This window comes from Phragmites australis, chromosome 5 (genome assembly GCF_958298935.1).
Source record: "Phragmites australis chromosome 5, lpPhrAust1.1, whole genome shotgun sequence".
In the NCBI taxonomy this organism is placed as follows: domain Eukaryota; kingdom Viridiplantae; phylum Streptophyta; class Magnoliopsida; order Poales; family Poaceae; genus Phragmites; species Phragmites australis.
In genome coordinates this window covers 1427062-1453245 of record NC_084925.1, presented here as the reverse complement: position 1 = coordinate 1453245, position 26184 = coordinate 1427062, and the positions used below count along the sequence as shown (strand labels likewise).

Sequence of the window (26184 nt, the reverse complement as noted above, 5' to 3'; positions counted from 1 at the left end):
AGCTTGCGGGCGTCTAGGAACCGCACGCGGCGAGCGCGCAGGACACGAAGACGCTGCCAAGCCGCTCGGTCTCTGCAGCGAGCCCGTGGAGAGGCTCCGCCGCCGACGCTTAGGCGGAGGAGCGGAAAGCGGAGCGGAGCGGCGGGGTTTGGCGCCAACAGTAGTGGCGGCATTCAACCTGCAGCTCGCTCGATCTTTTTTTTTTTTTTTTTGGAACAGCCGGTCTGCTATTGTGATACTACTACTATAATGCAAATGGAACTTGGCGCTGCGATCTGTTTGAAAACGCAGAAATTCATGAGGATTTTCTGAGAGTTTTTCTAGAAAATAACTGCAGTTGTGTTAAAGATTTTATTTTATTAGACCAATGCTATGTTCGACAGTGCTTTAGCTTTTAACTTCAGGTTAGATTTTAAGATTGTACACTAAAATACAATAGTTTAAATATATATTTTTAATCTAAAATAAAAATAAAATGACTCACCCGAACATCCTCAAACTCTATTTGGTTGAGTTTCAGCTTCTAATTCCACATCAGATTTTGAGTCTTCAGTCTATGTTTTTAATCTAAAATAGAAACAAGATGATTTATCTACACCTACAATTTTAGTTCTACTGATAGAAACAAAATTGCTCATTCAAATACCTTCACTATACATATAGCTAATTTTTTTTTAGCTACAACTCTACCAAACAGAATCTTAATATACTAACATCTCTAACTCTATAAATTCCTAGAGCTAGGAATACATAGCTCAAAAAAATTCTTAGAGCTCAATCTTTGCGGATGATTTCCCTAGAACGTACTTGCTTCTTTTTTGAAAGTTTGAAAGTAGAGTGTTTGATCATATTGTAAATAAATATGCTATACTACCATTTTTTACCATCAAATATAAAAACATTTGATGAAAAAGTACAGGATATTGCACTTGCTAATAACAGAGTCCATTCTCAAAATCAACTATAAAACGAAGCCCATCGAACTAACAAATATAGATCATGAGACGAATAATCAATCCATTCAGGTTGCTGAGCTGGATGAACAAAACAAATTAAGGCACAATTTGAACACATGAATTTTGCATTAGTTTCGTAGGAAACGATTCGATTCCCGCACAAATCTGGAAAAATTCTGTGTTCGAAACAGGCCAGAAAAGATGTGGTGTTCATTTCAGTTGTCATGCAGCGCAACACAAGTTTAACTCAACAGCAGTTACCGTATGGATTACAAATGCAGTCCCATTCGATAGTTTGGAATAAAACCATTTCAGATGATGAAAGGACCAGCAAATCCTCACTCCTTCTGACAATTTTATTGCGATTAATAACATAATTGAATCATACATATAGGACTGTACAAGAAAGAGAATGGGGAGTCTTCTTTACCATTTCGACCTTGACCTCTCATACTTCTCTATAAATACTAAATATTTACATCGAAAATTATCTCCATGCTGCACACAACCTGGATGCTAAAATCAGAAACATCAACATCACATGGCACGCTACCAAAACAAAAAAAAAAGAGGAAAAAATGGCATGACTACTGTACGGTATCTTCCTAGTTGCTCCTCCCTAAATTCGCTGCACGACAATTCACAAAGCTTGAGGATTTGGAACCCCCCTTGGGCTGGGAATGTTGCTCATGCTCGCAGTTCGCAGGAGCTTGCGGAATTCGGACAGGCTTATTCTCCCATCTTTATCAATGTCGGCCTCCTCCAGCAGTGGCTCAATAGATCCCTTTAAGCCAGTGTGCTGCAACTTGAAAGAAAATCTCAATGAGAATACTGCTAATTATGGTGCAATTATCGATATTTGCATAGGTGATTTCCTCAGTAAGAACCTTCACATGTTTTATCCTTATCAAATGTAAATGCTAAAATAGCCAGCCGCAGCAAGCTGGTCTAGGAATGATGGTATTGATCCCTCATACATACATAGTGAGTGATATGGAGTGTGGACTAAAACTATGCGGTGATCGATAAAGCAACATGGAAACAAAATAGGAATAGAAAAGTACCATTCTAAGCTCCTCTGGCGTGATGTATCCATCACCATCCAGATCAAATTTGCTAAAAGCAGCTTGGCAGCGTAGGCCCCACCTTTCAGAGTCAAGCTCGGCCATCTGATGTATATGGAGGGTTGCTGCAACGAACTCTTTAAAGTCCACAAGACCATCGGTGTTGCTGTCAATCTACCACAGAATAAGATCACAGTTTTAGTTCTGTCCAGATAAGCCAACCTATTTGCTCAGAAACAAGGGGGGGGGGGGGGGAGGGAGAATTGATCAAAAAGAAGGCCCAAACTTACTGCTTGAATAATCTCGAGCACACGGGGACCCTTCAATCTCCAAGGAAGATCCTTTGCAAGGGCCTATTGAAACATGCAAAGATCATTACCATCTCAAAGGAACTCAGGACTGAAGTAAGACAATTTCCATCAAGATAATCTAATAAAACTTACATGTCGCATTTCCTCAATACTAATTGATCCACTTTTATCAACATCAATTGCATCAAACTGATCCTTCAGATCCGCTAGCTCTTCCTCATTGAGTGTGCTTGCTAAAGCCTGAACATGCCGCAAAGCAATACTTTAAGGAACAAAATGAGGAAATGGACAAAATAATTCGTGACCACAATAATTACCCTAAGTGCAAATTGCTTAAAACGGCTGTACTTGACAAACTGACGCATGTTGGATAACACAGATATGTCAACAGGGATCTCGGATGCTTCTCCTCCTTCTCTAACCCATGGATGAGCTAAACATATCAAGAATAATCAGAATCAGTAAAGATAACAAATTGACAAATTATGAGTGTTTCACTACTTTTACTTCATAATCTAGACAAAACAATGCGAGAATGTCAAAATTTCAGCTACAAAAATTAACTCTTCTTATTTGGACTATGAAATTGTTGCTATATGACTACACACATTGACACACTGCTCAGTGCATCTTTCTGTCATCAAATAGTTATCCATGAGAACAGGGAAAACAGTACAACTGCAACCTTCCAATGTCTTAGCTCATTAAAACATTAGAGAGAACTGAAGAACTAATGAGCGCATGTTTATTTTAAGGATTGATATAATTTTCTCAATATTTTATAGACGTCTGGATAATATGCTATGCAAGATACAACAGTCATCGTCCTTTTCATATTCACATTGTCATAATTGCAAATTGAAGGCATACTGTATGTGCAATTGTTTTTTGGTTGCAAACTGTATCTGTGTTCTCAGTTCTCACATAGAAAAGAAGACATGGTTCGATAGAAACTCAAAGCATCGTGCCTAGGCTATTAAATGACTGAAATTATCTTGAAACTTACAGAGAGCTTGAGCAGCTGTTAGTCTTGCCCTTGGGTTCTTCACTAGTAACCTCTTAACAAAATCTTTAGCACCTGGACTGATGCTTGGCCAAGGCCTCTTACGAAAATCAGGCTTGTTCCTTAGAACCTAATTATAAGAAGTGAACATAGTGTAGAAGATCACATACACCATTACATCATGTCCTTGCTGCTTAAAATGCACAAGGATATTTAAATTGCAAGAAAAATTATGCAAGGTGGTAGATCGAAAACAGAACCATATCGCTTAACAGCTTTTGCAGGTTGAGTATAACACTGAACATTACCTCATGCTTGTTTTCTATATTACTAGAAAAGTAGCAATCCATCATATGGTATCAAAAGACAATGGGAAAAGAAGGAAGATTGTTTTTTATTTCCTAACACCTAACATAATTTGCTGAGACAATGATCTCATAGTATACCAGTATTCTACACAAGTAGTCAGCTGTTTGAAGCTAATGCAACTTGCCACGTCCGAAGCTAATTCAAGGATCCGAATTTCCCAGTTTGTATACCAACGGCTATGCATTGGTTGCCTGACGCCGCCAGTACCACATGTCATCTTCAGACTTCAAGTTAACTAGAAGTGGAGGCCAGTTTTGCTACTTATTCATATCTTGGGTGCATCATAAAGAACTTTGTGCAACACTGCACGTTACATATCTGAAAGATGGTGGGTATTGTTATACTGAACAATTGCATAAAGTGGCACTCTAGTAGCTAGTACAGAAATCACTGAAGGGCAACCTGGCCAAATAGATAATTGCCTTACTGTGTTAAAGGATAGTAAAATTATACTGCCCGACACTGACAAATCTTTAACAGGGTAATACTGCTGTATGATGCAGAAACAAAATGCAGATCACTAGCATAGTGTTTCAGGGTCGTTTTCTTTCATATTTTTTGTAGCGTGCAATGTAAGAGTGAATAGAGGTTTGTAACTGAACTATTCTTCTTCATAATGCAATTGCATGCAGTTCTCCTGCGCAACGCACTGAAAACACTAGTCACTCACCAAGCACATTTGACATGTAGGCACATGGTATGCAGCAGTTGTCCACTTACCTCCTTGAATATACCGTCTTCTGTCTTATCCCAAAAAGGTCGCTTCCCACAGAGCAAAATGTAGGTTATAACTCCTATGCTCCAAACATCTGACTCAGGGCCAGACCGCCGTTTCAATACTTCTGGTGCAACATAATAGGCACTGCCAACAATATCATGGAACTTCTTCCCTACAACCATGCATTTCAAACAATGAATTGGTCAGATAAACTGCAGACTTGTCATGTAATGTTCCAGTCAGATGAAACAGTTAGCATATAAATAAAATGCACAAGAGCAAAGGGCCCCAAGCAGGTACCTGGCTTTATGAAGTCCGACAGACCAAAATCTGTTGCCTTTAGCGGCGAATCCTCATTAGTAGATTTGAAAAGGAAGTTCTGGGAAGGAAAACAGGTACATTCTTACATGACCTGAGTAGTGAAATATCACCAAATGCATACTATGTGCAAAGAGATTGAAAGTGCTCAATTTCTACCTCAGGCTTCATATCTCGGTGAACTAACCCACGCAGATGACACTCAGCAGCCACTTTGAGCATTTGGCGCACTACCACTGCAGCATCTTTCTCACTATAACGGCTATTTTTTCTGTCCAAAGGAAAATGCCATTAAGTAATGAACCTTGCACCAGCAACCAGAAATCAAAGAAAGCACACAAACAAAATCAAGCAATCTGATCTTACAGCACAAAAATCTAGAAATATAATGACAGACAACGAAAGAGATACATGAAACAAGAGTTGGAGAATCTTTCTGATCTTACTTTGCCAAAATCCGGTCTAATAGTTCGCCACCCTCACATAGTCTGTAAAAATTGAAGAGGGTAAGAGTTGGTTCTGGAGCATAAGAACATTTATTTTAAATCACATGATCATGTATTCCCTTCTTAGCTACATTTCAGAAGAAAGAAGCTACTAGGTCTTGACTATTGGTGAGTGTGATAGATGATGCTATATTCAGTAAGAAGTGCATCAAGTTGACAACATGACATACAGCAAGGCAAGGAAACTGCAGAACGTGATAAGAGTTCTGAATATAAATTATTTAAGTATTACAAAGCCATGCATTCAAATTCAAAATGTAGATTTGAAAAAATAGTCTATATGTCCATACATTATGAAAATGAATAGAGAATGCAACTCGTATAGCTAAATGATTATTACTATTTAGAAATAAAATTTTAGCATCTTGGAAACAAGATAAACAGACATCAAATACTAAATTTAAATAAAACAAGGTCCGTTGGATAAGTGCTCAGTTCACTGATACGTTCCATAGTAGGCTGACACCGGTAGCAAGAGCTAGTATGGGACTACTTACTCCATCACAATATACACGTATGAATCATCCTCAAATGCATTGTAGAAATGAACAATATTCTCATGTCCTTTAAGTGCTTTAAGAATCTTCACTTCTCTTTTCACATCCTCCACGGCAACAGGACGGTCCATCTGTTATAGAAAATCATAATCTTAATAATTGCATTAAATCACATGTTCTGGAGATGAAGTCGAGTAGACAATAAATGAAGGCAATAAGGTATAATACTACAAGACAATTATCTAACCATACTTGGATGAATAAAGGTTGAATGACACAACATCTAGACAGGATAAGATTATGGTTTGTCAGATTCCATGTCTATAGTCTATACTCTGTTTTTTTTCCTTCTTAACACCCCAATGTGTCCTGATCTGAATGAATCTAAATGGATTATAATCATGTAATTTTGCAAATTTGTTGATGCATAATTGATTATTTTCGCCACATTCCACAAGCAATTAGGACCACTTGGTGAAAAAAAGGTAAATGGTCATTTGTGTGCAACCTTGAGGCCATCATTTCCAAGAGAAGCACCAGAATAACCCAACAATGCAAATCTAGCAGCTCAAAGAGGTATATAAGGCTATGTATAAATAATAATCACAAAAGAGGCATCCGACTTCTCTCTCAAAAGTTGAAATATTAAACAAAATCATCAATAAAACTGCCTTAGTCTTCTATTCTTATCAGCCCTGATGCTCAGATTCCTTTCCTTATTGTTATCAATAACAGGCCTAATTTTCACACAGGTTAATATTCAGTACTTTTTGACAAGGACAGCACCTTGTCAGCTCTCTTGTCACACATTCTGTCACAGACAAAATGACCCATATTTCCAATGTCCCTATAATACTAATTTCCTAAAGATATTATCGAAGGTTCAGCAAAAGTTGACATTTTCTTCCAGAGGTTCAAATTTTCAAAAGACTAATAAAGGAATGGTGACGCTTCAACAGAAGGTCCAAAATATTTGACGAAATCAAAAACGTGTTGATTAGTATATGTGTTTCAAGGTCAAATTGAGTGTACTTAGGAAAATGCCATCCCACTATAGTATGGAAGACAGGGAAGCATTGTCCACTGCAAGTGGGCAATAATGGTTGTCTTTCCTGACTTTTTCTTCAGCAGGAACTTTCTAAGTCCCAACCTTATGACGAGCAAATCCTAGTGATCCTAAATGAACACATATAGGCTATAGGATGTATCTGTAAAGATTGACAATCTCTCGGAAACAAAATCAAAACTTCAAAAAGTGAAGCCAAAAATTTACAGAAAACAGCAAGATCGTAGACCCATTCACTCATAGTTCTAAATAAGAGGCGTCACGAAGGAGTAACACAATAAACCCAGCACTGTCCTCTCGAAATTAGTACGATAAAGCGTTTCCATGAATACCCAAATGAAAAACATCTTTACCGTTTCAGGAGATAACTACTTTTGCCATTTCCAGAAGTGAGCTACTGAGCTGGAGAGCAACTCATCATTCCCAAAATAGCCCATCCTTAGTGCCAAACTAAGGGACCATCACAAGATGCCTGAACATGGTACCTTCACTCGCTCATGTAACAGAAACCCCAAAAAAGGGAGATATAGGCAATTAAACATAACAAAACGAGAAATGTCGAAACAGGCAGAGCATAGGACCTCGGTGGCATCAAAACCACCTGCAAACATCGTCGCGAAATAATACCTGAACCCCGCAGAACCACCTAAAGGCCAAAGATTTTGGCTGAATCAAGCGACAAACCACCAAACTGAACTGGAAATGTGACTAATCTACTAGAGCTAAACGCCTCCGGAATCATTCCAACTGGCAGTACTTCATTCCCAACGAAACACCTAAACCTCAACCAGGGGAAAATCACTGATTTCCTCGGAACTACACCGAATTCCCCTCGAAGCTTGGAAATCCAGACGACGAACACCAACTCGATCGACCAGACCACTCGAGGCCACCACCTAAAGGTCGCAGCTTTACCGCGAAACAGCAAACAGAAAGAGAGGCAGCCCAGCCCACCTTGGCCTTGTCGATGCGCTTGACGGCGACGCGGTCCCCGGAGGCGCGGTCGGTGGCGGCGAAGGTGTACCCGAACTGGCCGTGGCCGAGCAGCCTCCCGACCTCGTACCGCGCCTCGAAGTCCCTCTCGTAGCCGAACTCCACCTGAACCGCCTTTCCTTCGCCGTCCGGAGATGCGCCGCCGCGGCGCTTCTTCTTCTCCTCCTTGGACGGCCTGCGCTCGGCGGCGGCGGCTGCGGGGGCAGCGGATGCGGAGAAGCAGGCGCCCATGGGTGACCGAGGTCTGGGGCTGGGAGCTAAGCATATGGATGTGCGCGTGTGGATGGGGCAGGAGGGGGGCGAGGTATATAGGCAGGCAGCGAGGCTCGGTTGGTTGGCGCAGTGGGGTGGGAAGGGGAGGAGGAAGGTGGAGAGGAAGGTGAGATAGGGGAAGGCCACGGAAGCCGCAAGGAGACGATGATTCCATCTGGGACAGCTTTTTTCCGTGTAGGACCCAAAGTGGCGATGAGAGTGTGAATATTCAGTTCAACAATTCTATGAAATTGATGGTTTTTTCTTATTTTTTAATCACCTAACATATCTTAAATTGTGAGTGGAAACAAAATACTAAAAAGATAAAACAAGATGAAAAGTTTTAAGATAATATGACTCCACAAATAGAATATAAATTATAGGTTCTATTCAAAACCATTATATATATTTTTTGCCTAAAAACTCGTAACTTTGAAGATAGACGAAATAGAGATAAAATCACCAAGCAAGTAAACTCTCTAAGATGATGATCTAGATGTAAGAAAATTCAAGATCCTATCATATATGTATGTGTATGTGAATTATATGCTTCTAGTATCAAGAAAAACAACTTCTTAAAGTGTTGAAATTTCAGCTAAAAAAACAAAAATCAACAATAAAATATCAAGAACTTACAAACTTATAAGAGAACCAATAGAAAAAAAACTAGAAGAAGAAAAATTCAAGCATATGCAAAAACTTAAACTTCATTACTAAAATATGTCAGCCTTATATTAAAAGGATTATAAAGATTTATCTCTCAAAACTCTCATTTATTACATAGGCTAAACACTCTTCTCCCTCCTCTAAAACCCTAGCACAAGGCTCTCATATGGATGACTCAAGTGGGGACTCTACCCAACCAGTCATACCTCTCTATTTATAGCATAGAAAACTTGACCCTTAAGTTTTTTTTACTATTTCCAAAATACTCTTCTCTTGTAGTACATTCCTACCTACTACCAAAGCATTTTGGTTCATTTTCTTCTTCATCCATCGAACAACCGTGGCACATTCACGACTTAGCTTCCCTCAATGCAAGCTTCACGATGATGCCACGTACACTTCATCCGCCTGCGGTTTTATGGCCAAACCGGGAAAACGACTCACATGCTTCTTAAGGCGTAACTCACAACTGCTTGTTTTGATTTCAAACAAGTCTCCCGATGTTAACGTGTGTCCTCCATCTTGCGATCTTTACTGCCGACAAGTCTCTTCCTTTCTCAATCTCTCGGGTCACCTAGTCACTTGCACCGGCATCCCCTTCGCTTGACTTTGTCAACACGTCGCCTTCATTAACCTTCATCTCTTGCCTTACTTGACCTCCATGTGTATCATTAGGATCATCCTTGACTCTGTCTAGCCTCCTTAATCGTCTGGCACCAAGCACCCCGCATAGCCCCGATTACCCGTCGTCGACCATCAAGTTGCATCCATCATCTGCACACTATAAGACCAGCACACATGCATCTCCAAAACTATATAACATCATCACATGTTAATCCAAATCGATTTGAAAAAGATCAGACATAATACAAATATGAACACTAGATGGTCTAGCGTTCACACCAGTGCAACATCGGACAATCCGGTAAGTACAACTCTACTGGAACCCGATTTGCATTCCTTTCTAGAAAAATTAGTCCGATGATCATAAAATCCCAACACCGGATAACCGGTGAACACCTCAACATTTGACTTAGTTTTCACACGCCCATCACCGGACCATCCGGTGAGTACATCATTATTGGAACTTAGTTTTCAATCTCTCTAAAAATTTTTGTCCGGTGAAACCTCCAGTGATCACTCGTACACACATCGGACCATCTGGTAAGGTTACTACACCAGACTTTTATATTTACACATTCTCTAAAAAAATTAGTCTGATGCTCACTCACCCATACCGGATCTTCCGGTGAATGAATTTTTCTCTGCCTCTACGCTGAAAAGCTCCAGTGCTCACATCTACCACACACCGAACTATTCGGTGAGGTTAAAAACCCTCACATCGGACTATTCGGTAAATATAAACTTCCTGCACCGAGACAAACTCTAATTCTTTTTTAACTTTATAGTATATAACCATACATATGCTAACCAATAAAAACTACACAAACATCAATCACTCGTTACATAAGATAAACTAAGACACATCTCAACTTATTTTCTCAATCTGAATTTTTTTTAAGAGCTAGCTGCTTAAACAATTGTCTAAAAAATTCGCTAACTAGAAGCTGATCGTTTGATAATCCTAATATTTTTAAAGATTATCTGTTTAGAGTGTGTAATAATTAATATGCTTTGAATAGTATAATGGCTTATCTAGTTATTAATTAATGTAGATATAGTTGTTTTTTTACATCTTTGAATAAGGATATTTATCTTTCATAAGAAAATCTGATACACGAACGAGCCATTTTGATGCATCCGGTATCTTCGCAACAACGCTACTACTACCATAAATCTGCATCAATTTGAAACACGAAACATTGCTCACGACAAACAAACAGCTATTTTATCATTAGGACACTTTCTTTTGGTTCTTTACACCAATTTCTGATCCGTTTACATCCACATCAATCAGAAGCACAGGACAAAGCACTCAAAAGCTTTGGACGTGCATCAATCTGAAATTTTGAATCACAAAATATTATAATACAAAAGAATCACCAAAGTAGCATAGTTGTCGATGATTATACGTGATAACAAACCGAGCTTCACGTCACTTCTCTTCTCCAAACCGAGCTGCACAATTCCATTAGGAACTGCAGCAAGAGCTTCTTCCTTTCAAGCACAAGAACCAGCAACTCAAGGTAGGCACCTTCCTCTGTTCTAGTCCTTCAAACCTTTGATGTTATCCTGGAATTAGGAACCCAAACACCAGCAGTTTACCTGAATAAAAGAGGCCATACGAGATTGTAATTATTTGCAGTAGCTTGAAATAAGGAGTAGGCAGTACATCCATATAGCAAGAACCTTAGCTTTAGACATAGATTAAAAAGCACTATTCATTTTTCCTATAATATCTAGGCTGCCAGGACATTCTTGCTCTGTTAGAGAGAGGAAGAGGTGGCGTGCGGTGACGGCGAGCCCCAGCGGCCTAGACCATCTTCGCTTCTCGTCCAAGAGGGTGTGGCTGGGAGCAGGATGGTGGCGTCCTCTCCCCGATTTGTTTCTCCCGTTGCTTACCTTTTGTAGAGTCAGGAGGGGGATGAGCGACCGTTGCTCAGAGGGAAGGAAATTTTATAAGTCATTTATAGAAAGATCTTCATAAAATCTTAATATATTTTATTCTTTTACAGATCTAATGGCTAGCGTGTGCAGGAAAGAGAAATATGAGAGCACATATCGTGTTGGGAGAAGAGGTCTTTTAAAGGACTTGATACTATATAATTTTCTTCCAGCTCAGAGAGTGGAGGGGTAAGTCAATGATAATTATAGGTAAATATTTTGAAATATAATTGCAGTATGCTATTTTGCACCCGCAAAAACCACGGTTTATCCGAGAAGTAGGTGTTGGATCACTTCAACTTGTACGTGTATTTGAAGGGTTGTGATAGAATAGAGTCTAAGGGAGGATGGGCGTTTGGAGGGCTAAAATTGCTTTTTTTAATACAGAGAAGTTGATAAGCTGTTGCCCTTATATTTGTTGAATGATTTCCTGTTTGGTGTTAGACTGTGGGAGTACCCAACTTTAGCTATGTTAGTTGCAGCCGTAAACTGACCGGTAATTTTGATACAATGTTTATGGTAAACGTCGCTCGGACGATTTATAAGAAAAGTCGTAAAATTTCGATTTCGGTCACGATTCATGCTCGAGCTTTGTCTCTCTTGCTTACAAAGGCCGGGCATGCTTCTCACCATCACTATAGCTTGTTTTGATTTCCGGGCTTCCATGCAACAACTGGATTCCTCCTTGCAAGCTTTTCAAACTAAATGTGTCTCATTGTCTTATCATTACATACCATGAATTTCATGAATTATCACGAATGCCTGTTATCATATTATTTATACTTCAAGATTTTCTAAAAAAGCATCTCCTTTTTTGAAACGAATACAACACATCAATTTTATTGGAGATATAATCTTACATATATAGGGGTTGATCCTACTCCAGAGCAGTGGGGCACTGAAAATGTATAGGCAGGCATGTGGCTAGAAGCGAGAAGATTTGGGAGCTGTTTGGTTCTTGCTTTCAAGAACCAAGCTAAAATTTAGCTATGAGTAGAAAATTTGGCTTCTATTCGGTTCAAGACAAAAATTTGATCACATCTCGGAAAAATTAGCTAGCCAATTTTTTTTTATAACAAAGTTAGGTAAGATTATGACGCCTAAAATGGCTATCCTAATTTTTTACTGACTAAAATTTTAGCCTAATCTCGACCAAACACTTTTTAATATGATCAAATTTTAACATAATCCAAGCTTTCCACGTGTGAAAACCATGCAGCCCCTTGTTGTCCATGGTGCCCAAGCTGAGCTCCCAAGACCTTTAGAAAGGTCTTTTCTTGACTGGATAGTCAACAAACAATCTTTAAGTACATCTTGCTTTCTCGTCTTTCTTCCATGCTTCACACCGGTGTGCTCCCTGGAAACTGTCCTCACATTATCCTATACATTCTTCCAGCTTTCATGTACAAGTCGAACGCACTAAGATACAACACACTCACGCCCTATACATCTATGTGAATAACTACGATAATCAAATGCACACTCCACATATTACTATAACTAATCAAATCCCAAGTTGGGTCAGGCTTTAAAAAATCTGACCATAAATTCTTGTAGCTTTCATGTATTAGTCAAACACGATAAGATACATCACACGATCCTATACACCTATATGAATATGCCCTATCATATCTTGTCAAAGATAGCACATCCATTCTACTTTTGGCATTGTATCATCTATATTTGGTCAATGGGGATTGTATAGTAAGCCCCTCAATCACCTTCCATTGCTTGTACTCTTTCCCGGTTATTCACTAACTGGATCTATTTAATTGAGATTAGCCCGCACCTTTTGTGCGTGAGCTGAGCCATCTCTCTTCTCTCGATACTCTTGCATGGTATCAGGATTGATCCTGCCTCCCCCTTCCTTTCTTCCGCTGCATCCATGACTTCTCCACAGCCCACCAACGGCGACTCTCCTGTCCCTCCTCTCTCCGCACAGGACGCATCCGCCAACCTCCTCACGGCGCTTGCCGCTGCCCATGCCGCGGTAGCTGCCGGCAAGAACGACGATCTCCTCGCCGCCCTCACTCAAGCACAGGCGGCCCACGACGCCATCACGGCGTCTTCTCCCTCGGCTGCCACGGCAATCCCGCCGATCCCGTCTGTCGCGCACGACGCGGCGCTCGCCGGCGCGACACCAGCGCTACCTCCCTCGACGGTCGGCGTCCTCAGCATTCCGAACGTTAAGACGCACGTGCCCATCGTCCTCGACATGAAAAGCTTGAACTACACCAAGTGGAGAACCTTTTTTGTCGCCTTCCTCGGCAAGTTCGGCCTTCTCGGCCACGTCCTCGAGCCGCCGCCTCCGGTCGACGCGGCCGGCACCTGGGCGCAAGAAGACTTCGCCGTCCTCACCGCCTTGTACTGCTCCATCTCCCCCGATGTTCTGGACATCGTCATGGAGCCGACGCAGTCTGCTCGTGATCTTTGGGTCGCCACCAAGGGCATCTTCCGCGACAACCGCGAGATGCGCATCATCTACCAAGAGATGGAGTTCCGGAGCCTCCTCCAAGGCGACATGTCCGTGACGGACTACTGCCGGCGGCTCAAAGGCCTCGCCGACTCGTTGCGTGACCTCGGCGAGCCAATCTCCGACCGCACCCTCGTCCTCAACCTCATCCGCGGCCTCAGTCCCCGTTTCGCCACTCAAGCCGAGCTGCTGCCTCTCCAGGACCCATTCCCTTCCTTCGCCAAGGCCCGCTCAGCACTTCTTCTAGCGGAAATGCGCCACCTCGCCAACACCGCCGCTCTCGACGGTGACACTGCCCTCTTCGCCGCCTCCTCGTCCAGCCAGGGCAACTCCGTCAACAAGGGGAAGAACAACAAAGGCAAGGGCAAGGGGAAGACCGGCGGCAGCGGCGGCCGCTTGAGCAACAACCGCAGCGGTGGCGATCGCTCCAACTCTGGGGGCCAAAAGCAGACTTCGGCACCAACACCTCCCTCCGGCCCATGGGTATTGATGGCTCCATGGGCCTCTGCTCTGTGGGCTGGACCACAGCCGTGGGCTGCCTCCTCGCGTCCTGCAGGCGGCCCCGGCCTTCTTGGTCCACGGCCCACCGCTCCGGCCCAGCACGCCTTCCACACGCAGCTGGCTCCTCCAGCTTCTGTTGCCGGCTCTGAGGCGCCCACCCAACCGGCCTGGGATCAAGCCAGCCTCGTCGCCGCGTTGAACAACTTGCACGTCCAAGGCCAGTCAAGCGGCGGGTGGGTTATGGATACCGGCGCCACCTCACACATGGCCTCCTCCGATGGTATACTCCTCTCTTCCCGACCTCTTGCTTCGCCGGTATCGGTGACCGTCGGTAACGGTACCTCGATCCCGGTTTCTCGCATCGGGAATACCTCTCTCACTACACCTCCTCTTCTTATGCCATCAATAATGTCCTTCTTGTTCCCTCCCTTATACAAAATCTTATTTCCGTTCGTCAATTCACACGTGACAATTTTTGTTCCGTTACGTTTGACCATTATGGTTTTTCCATCAAGGATCTATGTTCGGGGACCGTGATTCTACGCTTCAATAGCTCCGGTGACCTCTACACCATCCCGGCCGCCGCCTTCCCCACCCATCCGCACGCCCTCCTATCGACCACGTCGCCCTCCACTGTGTGGCACCGCCGTTTGGGTCATCCTGGCCGGGACGCCATCCTCCACCTTCAGAAATGCTCCGCTATTCCTAGCAATGCTTCTAGCTCCAGTTGTCATGCATGTCGTTTAGGCAAACTTGTTAAGCTTCCTTTTACTCGCTCTCATAGTATCTCCACTGCTACTTTTCAGTTGCTACACTGTGATTTATGGACTTCGCCCATTTTGAGTAATTCCGGTTTTCGTTACTACCTCATTATTGTCGACGACTATTCGCATTACTTTTGGACCTTCCCCCTCCGGAATAAATCTGATGTGTTCTCTGTTTTTCAGACTTTCGTCCCCTACGTACACACACAGTTCCGCCTCCCTCTCCAATGCTTCCAAACAGATAATGGTCGCGAGTTCATCAACTCCGCGGTCCTCGCCTTCCTCAATACCCACGGTATACTCCTTCGTTCGTCTTGTCCCTACACCTCTCAACAGAACGGCAAGGCCGAACGTTCCATTCGCACCACCAATGACGTCATCCGTTGCCTCCTTCTCCAAGCCTCCATGCCTCCATCCTACTGGGCCGAGGCCCTCCACACCGCCACATACCTCCTCAACCGTCGGCCCTCACAGCCCATCGGTTTCCTCACACCCTTCGAAAAGCTTTTTGGCACCACGGCGGACCTCTCCAACCTTCGCGTCTTTGGTTGTTTGTGGTACCCTAATCTCTCCGCCACTGCCCCCCATAAGCTTGCACCTCACTCCACGGCGTGTGTCTTCCTCGGATATCCCTCCTCCCAAAAAGGCTACCGGTGTCTCGATCACACTACTAACCGAGTTATAACTTCTCGGCATGTTGTTTTCGACGAAACCATCTACCCTTTTTCTACACATACTTCAGCAGCTTCTTCCTCGGCACTGGACTTCTTGATCGACGACATCGAGCCGGTCTTCGCCCAAGCTACCGCGCGCGCCACACGCGGCCCCGCCGCGTTAGCTCCGCGCGAGCCGGACGCGCGCGCCACGCTCAGCCCCGACGCACGCGCCCTGCCTGCCCCCGACGCCAGCGCCACGCGCGGCCACGACGCGCGCGCCACGCGCGGCACCGACGGCCTCCTCGGCACGCCTCCAGCTCTCAGCCCACGTGACTCCACGTCTCCGCGCTGGAGGCCCACTTCACCACCTCCGTCCACCTCTGGGCCGCCTGCCTCGCCTCGGCGACCTGCCTCCCAGGCGCCCTCGCCCAGGCCAAGCTCGCCCCCTGCGGTCGCGCGTCCGGCGGCTCGACCAGCGCCAGGCACCCACCAGATGATGACACGGGCACGGGCTGGCATCGTCAAGCCGATCGACCGACTGAACCTCTCTGCTTCGTCATCGCCAACCGCGTCTCCGATTTCGAAGACGTACCGCACGGCTCTTCAGGATCCTCAGTGGCTCCAGGCCATGCGAGACGAGTACGAGGCCCTCGTCCACAATAAAACATGGTCTCTCGTACCACGTCCCTCCGGCGCCAACATCGTCTCCGGCAAGTGGGTGTTCAAGCACAAGTTTCATGCGGACGGCTCCCTCGCCCGTCACAAGGCTCGTTGGGTCGTTCGCGGCTACTCCCAACAACCCGGCATCGACTACGACGAAACTTTCAGCCCTGTCGTCAAGCCGGCTACCATCCGCCTCGTCCTCAGCATCGCCACCGGCAAGTCTTGGCCCATTCATCAACTCGACGTCAAGAACGCATTCCTCCACGGCAACCTTGACGAGACGGTTTACTGTCAACAACCATCCGGCTTCGTCGACCCTCACCACCCCGACTACGTCTGCTACCTCCACAAGTCTCTCTACGGCCTCAAGCAGGTGCCTCGCGCGTGGTACCACCGCTTCGCCACCTACATCCGCTCCATCGGCTTCACCCCGTCCGTCTCCGACACGTCGCTGTTCGTCTACCGCAGCGGGGCCGATGTTGCCTATCTTCTACTCTACGTCGACGACATCATCTTGACGGCTTCCTCGACGGGTCTCCTTCGTTGACTCTCGGTGCACCTCCACGCTGATTTCGCCATGACCGACCTCGGCGACCTCCACCACTTCCTCGGCATCTCCGTCAAGCGCACCGCGGCCGGCCTCCACCTCTCCCAACGGCAGTACGCCGTCGATCTTTTGCAACGGGCTGGCATGGCCGAATGCCATCCCACGGCCACTCCTGTCGACACCAAGTCCAAGATCTCCGCCACCGACGACATCCCTCTCCACGATACCGAGGCGACCGAGTACCGCAGCCTCGCCGGGGCGCTGCAGTATCTCACTCTCACCAGGCCGGACCTTGCTTACGCGGTCCAGCAGGTGTGCCTCCATATGCACGCTCCTAGGGATGTTCACATGGCGCTGATCAAGCGCATTCTCCGCTACGTCAAGAGCTCGCTGGACCACGGCTTGTTCATTCAGGCCTCTTCCTCGTCTTCACTCACGGCTTACACCGACGCCGACTGGGCCGACTGCCCCGACTCCCGACGCTCTACATCCGGCTACTGCGTCTACTTCGGCGACAACTTGGTGTCCTGGTCCTCCAAACGCCAGGCCACAGTCTCCCGCTCCAGCGCCGAGGCAGAATACAGAGCTGTCGCCCACGCCGTCACCGAGACTTGTTGGCTCCGCCAACTCCTTGGGGAACTCCACACTCCCCTCTCCTCCGCCACGGTGGTCTTCTGTGACAACGTCAGCGCCGTCTACTTGTCCGCCAATCCCGTGCAACACAAGCGCACGAAGCACATCGAGATCGACATCCACTTCGTTCGTGAAAAGGTAGCCCTCGGACAGGTTCGCGTCCTTCACGTTCCGTCCTCGCACCAGTTCGCCGACATTATGACGAAGGGGTTACCAATTCAGCTCTTCGAGGATTTTCGGTCCAGTCTCTGCGTGCGTGAACTTCCCGCTTTGACTGCGGGGGGGTGTCAAAGATAGCACATCCATTCTATTTTTGGCATTGTATCATCTATATTTGGTCAATGGGGATTGTATAGTAAGCCCCTCAATCACCTTCCATTGCTTGTACTCTTTCCCGGTTATTCACTAACTGGATCTATTTAATTGAGATTAGCCCACACCTTTTGTGCGTGAGCTGAGCCATCTCTCTTCTCTCGATACTCTTGCATATCTCTAAATTAGATTGGCAATGGTTATCGAGCATCAAGAATAACTATGATAATTAACTGCACACTTCATATATTACTAGACATGGGTACATGGGTCAGGTAAGGCTTCGAAAAACCCGACCATAAAAGTCAAACCTAAGCCCACTCGAGGCCTGACACAAACTGCAGATTTAAGACCATCTCCAACGAAAATGGTATTTTTGTCTTTTTCGAGTGCTACAGTAGAATATGATTCAATCTTAGCCCGCAAATCATCTATAACAGAGACTGCAAACCGTATTTTTCTATGCTACAGTAAAGCAGGATGGATGAGAGACATGGCAAATTTGTAGCCAGAAAACAGCTCCTGTAACACTGTTCACAGTGTATGCGTGTAGGTCTGGAAGGAGAAGGAGAGTAATGTAAGGTAGGAAATATGATGTCTGTTGGAGATAAAAAAATAGCAGATGCTATAATAGTGATAGGAGATACTATAATAGTATTATATAGGATGAATTTTTAAAATTTCTGTTAGAAATGGTCTAAAGCCCGAGCCCATCGGACCAAGAAAACCGAAACCCGACCCGAAGCCTCTGGCATATACAGTAACATCATCAATCCGTACCTTGGCTTTGATCAGAATGCACATAATCCAATTGATCTACTGTGGTACAGATCAGAATACACATAATCCAATTGATCTACTGTGGTACAGATCAGAATGCACATAATCCAATTGATCTACTGTGGCATCAAAAAAAGCAGCTAGAACTAGTTTGTAATCTTACAGACAGGGGCAGAGCTCCTACCGGGGCAACCAAGCCATAGCCCGGGTTGTGACCCGTATTCTGTTCTTAATTTTTAAGTAGCTCTTATAAGTCATCGGACTTTAATAGACTTATGTCTAAACATGGCTCGGGTTTTGAGACAGGCCTAGCTCCACTCCTGCTTACGGATCATGCAACTCCAGTACAGTAGTACCATCAGACACCTTCATGGCCTTTTCGCTGAGTGAGAAAGTAGACTAGCTTATGTCTCAATGATGGCGGGTCGCCCGTACAAACGTGTCTAGGCTAGTGAACAAGTGTGGGATGGCCGGATCCAGGGCGGCAGCAGGTTGACCGGAGGTCGTAATGTGAAATGCAACTTTACATGCTTTGGTACATGCACGAATTATCTCATCTATCTATGTCTCTAACCGGATACTTATCTATTCATTGATTTTCTCATTTACTTTATGATTTTTTATTAGTCATTTTAACATAGTTCTTAACGCAAATAAATGTCATGACGAACCATATATTCGTATGCTAGTAGAATTTTAGTGTTCGTCACGATGACACCATCAAAGCAGCAGCCACAAATATATTTAGCAAAAGGAAGAGAGAGAGAAAGAGTTGCGCTGTAGCTGCAGGCTAGCATGCAGCAGCATCGTGGTACGTTGAATTCAACATGGATCGATCGATCTCTGTTGGTTTGACCATGCAGATGCAAGAGCAACCCTGCGTGCGAACGAAGCTTCCCGTCATCACCGTCGACGACGAGCTCGTCGTCGTCGCTGTCACCTGTCAGCTTCAATTCCTCGTCATCAACTGGGCTAGCGGACGGCGACCCGAGTCCAACTCCGCGTGGAGAAATCGAGGCACGCGCTCGGAGAGGCGGTCAGAGAGATCGATGCGGATGGCGACCGAGAGAGTCGACCCTTGACGCCGTCCGCCATGGCACCAAAATAATTAGTGGTCACTGTTGATTACCTCTCGCTAATTAGCGCATGGGACTGCTATTACAACTAAACAGCGTGCATGCTTATCAGCAGGGGTGAAGACGCAGCGATGGAGATTCCTGACCGACCGATGCTCGTTTCCGTAGAGAAATGGAAGTGGAAATCATCGAGAATGATAACAGAAATGGTTAGTATATTTTCGACCGAAATAGTCGGTGTGCCATATTTGCGGTGGGTAAAGTAAGTGATAGATCGCTATCACTAAGTACAGATTCTTACTTTTTTTTTCTCTCCTCCTCTTCTTCTTTCTTATTATTAGATATTAAAGTAAATTATCTGCACCTTATGCTAAGATACCTCTGCAAAATTAAAAATAAAATTCATAGTGCTGACTAAATATGCCGTGTCTATTGGGTTGACCTGAGACGCGGTACTATAGGCACGGTTTAAGTACAGTACGACTTGAGCTAAGACGAGCCAGGTCGTGCCTAGGTTGACGTCTCCGCATAGTGTGTCGGCACAGCCTGACCTAGCTTAGACGGATCAGCACAGGCACGGCCCACCCCTATGCTCGCCTTGGCTGCGCTGGCCCCACTCCCCCAGCTGCCCTCATCCCGCTGCCGTGTCGTGCTACCCTGCCTAGCTTCTCGGCCTGCCCCATGCCACCGCCTCGCCCCACGTCTCCATGCCGTTGTGCCGCCCCGCCCACCCCCGTCATGTCGCCTGCCTCGCCTCGCCCCGTCGCTACCCTTCCTGCCACCTCACCGTTGTGCCGCCCCACCCCCGCGCTGTCGTTCCACCTCGCCTTGCCGTTGTTATGCCTCTCTCCGCCACCGCGCTGTGCCCGCTAGGCCGTCGGTCCAGTCATGCCGCAACAGTGCTCGAGCCAGCCCAGCACGGCACGATGGCTGACGGGTCATGCTGTGAGCTGCACCTCCAGCACGACACGACCTGTTAACCATACCAAACTTATCAGACCATACCATAGCCAGATTATGCCTAGCCAGATCCATGCCGGGTCGGCCCGACAGAACTATTTAGACAGGTTGTATGAAGAGGGCACAAGCTATTGTGTGGCTAATTCTTTCTAGTAAGGTTGTCTGAAGTGTTGAGCTTGTGCTGCACAAATAACGAAGTAAAGAACTTGCATTTGTTTTCAACCTTGGCCTTCCAAATATAATTAGCTCTGAAACTGCAAAAGGAACCATAAAATTGGACCGTATATGTTGATATCGCATTGTAGTTGTCGTCTGGTGTCCACTTTCAAACGATACTATCTAGGACAGCCGGTTGTAGGACTACTTTTTGAATGTTCATCCAGAGATCCACGAATTCATGAAGCTGTATGGATGTAGTGATGTTTTAGCGTATCCAATTTCCATTTTGTAATTCATGCGCAACACTTCGATGCTTTCTTGTGGCAATGAGAAATAGATTTGGTGCCAAGTCCTTAGGTGCGTGACCATGCAGCCAACATGAATCCTAGAATTTAGTCGTCTAACCATTACCTATAATGACAACTGTTGAAGCCGCAAACAAGCGACTATCTGTGTCATCACATGATAAAGCAGCTCCGAGACAAGGCCTCTCCGGTTGCTGCCATTTGTACCATAACCATCTCAACCGAAGGGCTCTCCCAAGCACACTAAAGTTTTTTACGCCAAGACCTTCCAATTTCTTCGTCCAACAAACTTTCTTCCAGTTGATTAAGCAATGTCCTCCATTAGCTTGTTCAAATCCTTTCCACAGAAAAACACGCCTAATACAATCCATGCTTTTGATGGCCTATTTATTTAGCTGGAAAAAGAGAGATGGTAGATGGGATGCAAAGAAAGATTAGAATCAGTTAAGATAAGGCACCCGGTTTTCGTGAGAAGTTTGCCTTTCCATCCGGGAAGCTCCCTTGCCATCTTATCGAGAAGAGGTAAAATCTCAATTTTTCGCAGACGCTTAGGTTTTGCAAGGAAAAACCTTATGTTGAGCCAGGAAAACATCTAAGATTTCCTCCATGTTTATGCCACTGCAATTGATAGGATATATCTCACACTTGTCCAAATTTGTAACTAATTCTGAGGCTTTGCCAAAAATTTGCAAAATATTTTTAACAACCAAGAGATCCTCCCTTGCTAGCGCAATGAAGATAGCAGCATCATCAGCATAGAGCGAGATATGCAGTTTTGCTGCCTTATTATGGATTGGTTGCAACAAACCCCGAGCTACTGCCAGGTCAAAAAGCTTTTGCAAAGGATCAATTAAAATGAAAAGCATAGGTGAAAGTGGGTCACCCTGGCGTGGACCTCATTTGTGGAAGAAACGTTTACCCAACACTCTATTTAGTAGTACATGAGAACTTGATGTGGTGAAGAGAGGCGCGATCCAATCACGTCATCATTGCCCAAAGCCCAACCTCTGCAGGAGCGCCAACATATATTCCCAACTCATTGTGTCGAAAGCTTTAGCGATGTCCAGTTCGAGAAAGAAGGCCGGCTCTTTGTTTCTATGCAAGGACTTGATCAAATTTTGAGTGTAAATAAAGTTGTCTTGAATACACCATGTTTTGACAAAGGTGCTCTGATTCACTAAGACCAGATCATTGAGATATGGTGCAAGTCGATTTGCTAGAAGCTTTGTAAATTTTTTTGCTATGCTGTTAATCAAGCTAATCGGTTTGAAGTCCTTAACTTTTGAAGCATTTGTTTTCTTTCCAAGGAGAGAGATGTTTGCCGTATTGATGAGGTGAAGGTGATCTCCTTTAAGATGTAGATCTGATGAATGACAGCTACCAAATCGTTTTGGACGATGTTCCAGCAAAGCTTAAAGAATAAGCCTATGAAACCATCTGGGCCGGAAGCTTTTTCAGATGGTATGTCCATGACGTTGTCCTTTATCTCCTCCTCAAAAGTCGCCTCCAAGTGGGAGAGGTCAGCAGCATGAGCATATAAGGCCATCCAATTTAGCAACAATTCTCTATGCACTTTCCTCCCCATGTGGTCAGAAAAATGTTTGAGTAACTTTTGGGCCTTTGCATCATGTGTAACAGCCAAACCCATTGAGGTATTTAGCTGCTGGATATAATTCTTTTTTCTTCTCCCATTAGCCTTGATGTGGAAAAGCTTCATGTTTGCGTCACGCTCCTGTATGTTTGTTTGTCAAGCCCTTTGACGCATTCTTGTTTTTTCCAAGGCGGCTAGTCCAAGGCATCGCAACCTAAGCTTATTTCTGAGCTCTCTTTCAGTCTGGGATAATTGTCTTATTTCTTGAGCTTTGTCTAGTTGTAGAAGCACTTCTTTGGCCACCACTAGCTGAAGTCGCAAATCTCCAATCTTCGATTGACTCCATCATTTGAGCGCCTTTGCCATCCGGGAAAGCTTGATGTGTAACCGGCGTATGTCGTCTTTCTCTCGAGTTCGTTTGTTCCAGGCATCAACAACAACCTGAGAAAAGCCTTTTAGCTTGGTCCAAAAATCCTCACATCTGAAAACATTAGTGGACTTGAATTGCATATCTCCCAACAGGAAGAGAGGGGAATGATATGAAACCAGTGAAGAGAGGAGGGTATGCATTTGTCAGTTGGGGACAAGAAGATCCAAATCCACTGTATAGAAAGCTCGGTCGATTGCTGTAAGGGTGTGGTTTGCATGATGACTAGCTCATGTAAACTTTCTACCGAATAGGTTTATCTCTTTGAGCTCCAACTCATCTAATGTGCTCCTGAATTCTGCCATTAAACTCCTATTTAATTTGACATTACTCTTATCTGAAGTTTGATAGCAATGATTAACCAAGAGGCAAGGGATAAATGTTTCAAAGTTTTAAGCTCTTGGAGGAAATCTCTCTTGTTGTTGTCCTCCAGTGGGTCATAGACCGAAGTGATAGTCCAACAAGTGATGTCACTTTTCATTAGCAGCTTGGCTGAGATGGCGTGGGAAGTGAGCCTTTCATCCGAGACCGAGAGTGAGAAGAAGCTGTTATTGCACGCTAGGATGAACAACTGTCTCGTGTCTTGTGCAGACAAGAACATGCAGTTTTGCATGAGCAACTGTCTCGTGTTTCTAAGAAAATTTGAGCAACAAAACATCTTTCTCCAGTTTGGTTTGTGTTGTATGTCTCCCCGTCTTCTTCCTCGACTCTTACTCCTAAATAATTCCTATTTTGGGCCACCATTGTTCGTCGCCACTCAAACTTGCACATGCAGATGCAACCATTCCTCTCTTCCTGCTCCTGCATGCGTCTTCTGGCCTCACTTCTCTCCCACTCCGCCCGCGGAATCCCTGATGCAAATGCAATCTGTCCCGGCTCGGCTATGCCTCACGCTTGCAGTGATCTAGTCGCCGCCGTTGCTGTTGCTGCTGTTCACGTCGCATTCGATCCGTCCAGGTTTGCCGCCATTGCTGCGTCCTTGAGCTGATCGGAAGAAAAAAGCATGATGCGAGGAGTGCACGGTGGAGGAGCCCAATGCTGTCCCAGCTGAGGGCCATCCTTTTCCCCTTCCAAATGGAGCCTCGCCGACAGGAGCTGCTGCATGAGCTAGGGGTGCGTCCGTACGTGCATCATCGATCGTCGCCTCATGCAAGTCGATCGATGGCGATCCGTTCGAACGGACCAAGGATGATCTTGGTTTTCTTGCAGGAGATGTGGGACGAGATCGAGGAAGCGGAGGAGGACCGGAGTGGGATGCTGCACACGCTGGTCGCTGGAGGAGGAGTGCCTCAACGTGTACACCAAGGTCGAGCAGGTGCGGCAGCACAGGGCGCGGCATGGGAACCTGAAGGAGGAACTGGGCTCGATCACGCCGGAGCTGTCGGAGAAGAGGAAGAGGAGGCGGCACTTCTTGGACGTGACGGAGCGGGTAAATAGTATCCAGCAGGAGATAAACCCAAGCGGCCAACCTCATGCCATCGTCGACAGCTCCGATCTGACGCTGACGAAGCACGAAGAGCTCAGAGCGTACCTGCAGCACCTGCAACTGGAGAAGGTTCATATGAATCGCCATAACGTCGCAAACTGTTATCTGAAAGAAGTAGATTTATCCTGATTGCTGTTCAATGTTCTTGTAAATTTGGCAGGAAAATCGCACCAGGAAGGTGGCAGAGCTCACGGCTTCACTGCATTCATCATCTTGGTTCTCGGCATGGATGTCGGAGAGGTCAGTGTCCATGGCGTTGAACAAGCCGGTGACATCAGCGACGGCGCAATCGCAAGGCTGGCCTCTGAGATCGAGAGCCCGAGAGAAATCAAACGGAACCGAATGCAGAAGGTGAGTTGAAGAACTCAAAATTAAAGGGCGATCCTATTCTTCTCGCATCTGAAATTTAAAAAAAATTCAGACAACGGCTGTGAGCGACTCACAACCGTCTTCAACCTTTTGTCCCTAGCCTCTCGTGCCCCTGCCTCTCGCCTGCCCTCAGCCATCTCCAGCGGTGTTCCCGCTGCCGGATCCGCCATGCCTGCCGCGAGCTTCCTTTAAAGCCGGCAACGAAGGAATCCCAAATCAATCCCCCACCGGGAACCCTCTCCGGGGTGTGTTCACAGTCATCTGAAATGTAGGAAATGTACAAAATTAATAAGCCAGACGTTTCAAAGTAAGGGGACTGATCTCAACTTGTTGCTCTAACCAGCTGCTGTTGCATCTTGGCAGCTGCAAGACCTCGCGGCCAGCATGCTGGAACTGTGGAACCTGATGGACACGCCATCGGAGGAGCAGAGGAGGTTCCAGAGCGTGGCCTGCAACGTCGCCACCTCCGAGGACGAGATCACGAAGCCCAACGCCCTCTCCATGGGCTTCATAGACGTCAGTGCAGCACGCTTGTCGAGACTTGATACACGGTGTGGATTGATCTGTGGCCGTAATTCTGATCAGGGCTTAGTGCAGGTGGAGGCAGAGGTTGCGAGGCTCGAGAACCTCAAGGAGTGCAGGATGAAAGACCTCGTCGTCAAGAAGTACGAGGAGCTCAAGGAGATTCGTCGTCGCGCACGCTTACCGGAAGAGGAGGACGGCGACCGTCGCTGATGTTCGACGCCATTGACAGCGGTAATCGCCTTTTCTAGCGAGTCGGTAATCGCATTGCAATCTTTGCTTCCAGTTGATGTACTCTTTCCACGGTCATTGTCCTAGTCCATAACCACATGAGAATCCAAAACTGCAATAGAATTTTGTCAGCAAGAGGGTCCTAGCTGCTACTTCTGAAGTCTGAAGACTCTGAACTTTGTGACTACATAAATCCCTGTTCCTTCAGAAATGAGAACGTGACACGTCGTTTTGCAGACGCTGAACGGTCTCTAATCCTGGAGCGGCTGGAAGTGCAGATCTCGGAGGCCAAGGATCTGGAGTTCAGCAGGAAGGACGTTCTTGAGAGGATGGAGAAATTGCAGGCGGCGCTGGAGGAGTCTTGGCTCCAGGAGTACAACAGAGTACGTGAGACTTCTGATTCCTTCTTCTTCTTCTGTTCTTCTCCAACTCGAAAATAATAACC

At 45.6% G+C, this 26184-nt stretch overlaps 3 protein-coding genes and 1 pseudogene across 4 annotated transcripts; 3 read left to right on the top strand and 1 right to left on the bottom strand.

Moving 5' to 3' along the window:
• Positions 1-1301: 1301 nt before the first annotated feature.
• On the bottom strand, positions 1302-8184 carry LOC133918278 (calcium-dependent protein kinase 4). Of its 2 annotated transcripts, none has more exons than XM_062362070.1 (12): positions 7763-8184; positions 5743-5873; positions 5186-5227; positions 4899-5010; positions 4722-4800; positions 4424-4593; positions 3338-3464; positions 2649-2764; positions 2464-2571; positions 2311-2373; positions 2021-2194; positions 1302-1761 (listed from the first exon to the last, which is right to left on the bottom strand). In XM_062362070.1, the coding sequence occupies exons 1-12, from the start codon at positions 8030-8032 to the stop codon at positions 1597-1599; spliced, it is 1557 nt and encodes a 518-aa protein (XP_062218054.1). In that variant the 5' UTR covers positions 8033-8184; the 3' UTR covers positions 1302-1596. The 2 variants fall into 2 exon arrangements, with proteins under 2 accessions (XP_062218054.1, XP_062218055.1); XM_062362071.1 differs by having other exon boundaries at positions 1302-1755; positions 7763-8181.
• Positions 8185-16918: 8734 nt separating this feature from the next.
• On the top strand, positions 16919-17928 carry LOC133917297 (uncharacterized mitochondrial protein AtMg00810-like). Its single transcript, XM_062361207.1, has one exon. The coding sequence runs from the start codon at positions 16919-16921 to the stop codon at positions 17816-17818; it is 900 nt and encodes a 299-aa protein (XP_062217191.1). The 3' UTR covers positions 17819-17928.
• A 6292-nt stretch (positions 17929-24220) lies between these two features.
• Positions 24221-24748, top strand: LOC133918276 (65-kDa microtubule-associated protein 2-like; annotated as a pseudogene).
• A 1-nt stretch (position 24749) lies between these two features.
• LOC133918277 (65-kDa microtubule-associated protein 9-like) lies at positions 24750-26111 on the top strand. Its single transcript, XM_062362069.1, has 4 exons — positions 24750-24968; positions 25350-25502; positions 25584-25742; positions 25977-26111. Exons 1-3 carry the CDS (start codon positions 24843-24845, stop codon positions 25719-25721), a joined length of 417 nt encoding a protein of 138 aa, XP_062218053.1. The 5' UTR covers positions 24750-24842; the 3' UTR covers positions 25722-25742; positions 25977-26111.
• The last annotated feature ends 73 nt before the right edge of the window (positions 26112-26184 follow it).

Bases quoted from the DNA above. Each gene is read 5' to 3' on its own strand.
- LOC133918278 (XM_062362070.1), bottom strand. From the start codon at position 8,032: ATGGGCGCCTGCTTCTCCGCATCCGCTGCCCCCGCAGCCGCCGCCGCC. The intron at 2,572-2,648 runs GTAATTATTGTG...CGGCATGTTCAG, and splicing joins TTAAGCAATTTGCACTTAGG to GCTTTAGCAAGCACACTCAA. The intron at 2,195-2,310 runs GTAAGTTTGGGC...ATTCTGTGGTAG, and splicing joins TGCTCGAGATTATTCAAGCA to ATTGACAGCAACACCGATGG.
- LOC133918277 (XM_062362069.1), top strand. From the start codon at position 24,843: ATGGATGTCGGAGAGGTCAGTGTCCATGGCGTTGAACAAGCCGGTGAC. The intron at 24,969-25,349 runs GTGAGTTGAAGA...GCATCTTGGCAG, and splicing joins AACGGAACCGAATGCAGAAG to CTGCAAGACCTCGCGGCCAG. The intron at 25,503-25,583 runs GTCAGTGCAGCA...GGCTTAGTGCAG, and splicing joins TCTCCATGGGCTTCATAGAC to GTGGAGGCAGAGGTTGCGAG.
- LOC133917297 (XM_062361207.1), top strand. From the start codon at position 16,919: ATGACCGACCTCGGCGACCTCCACCACTTCCTCGGCATCTCCGTCAAG.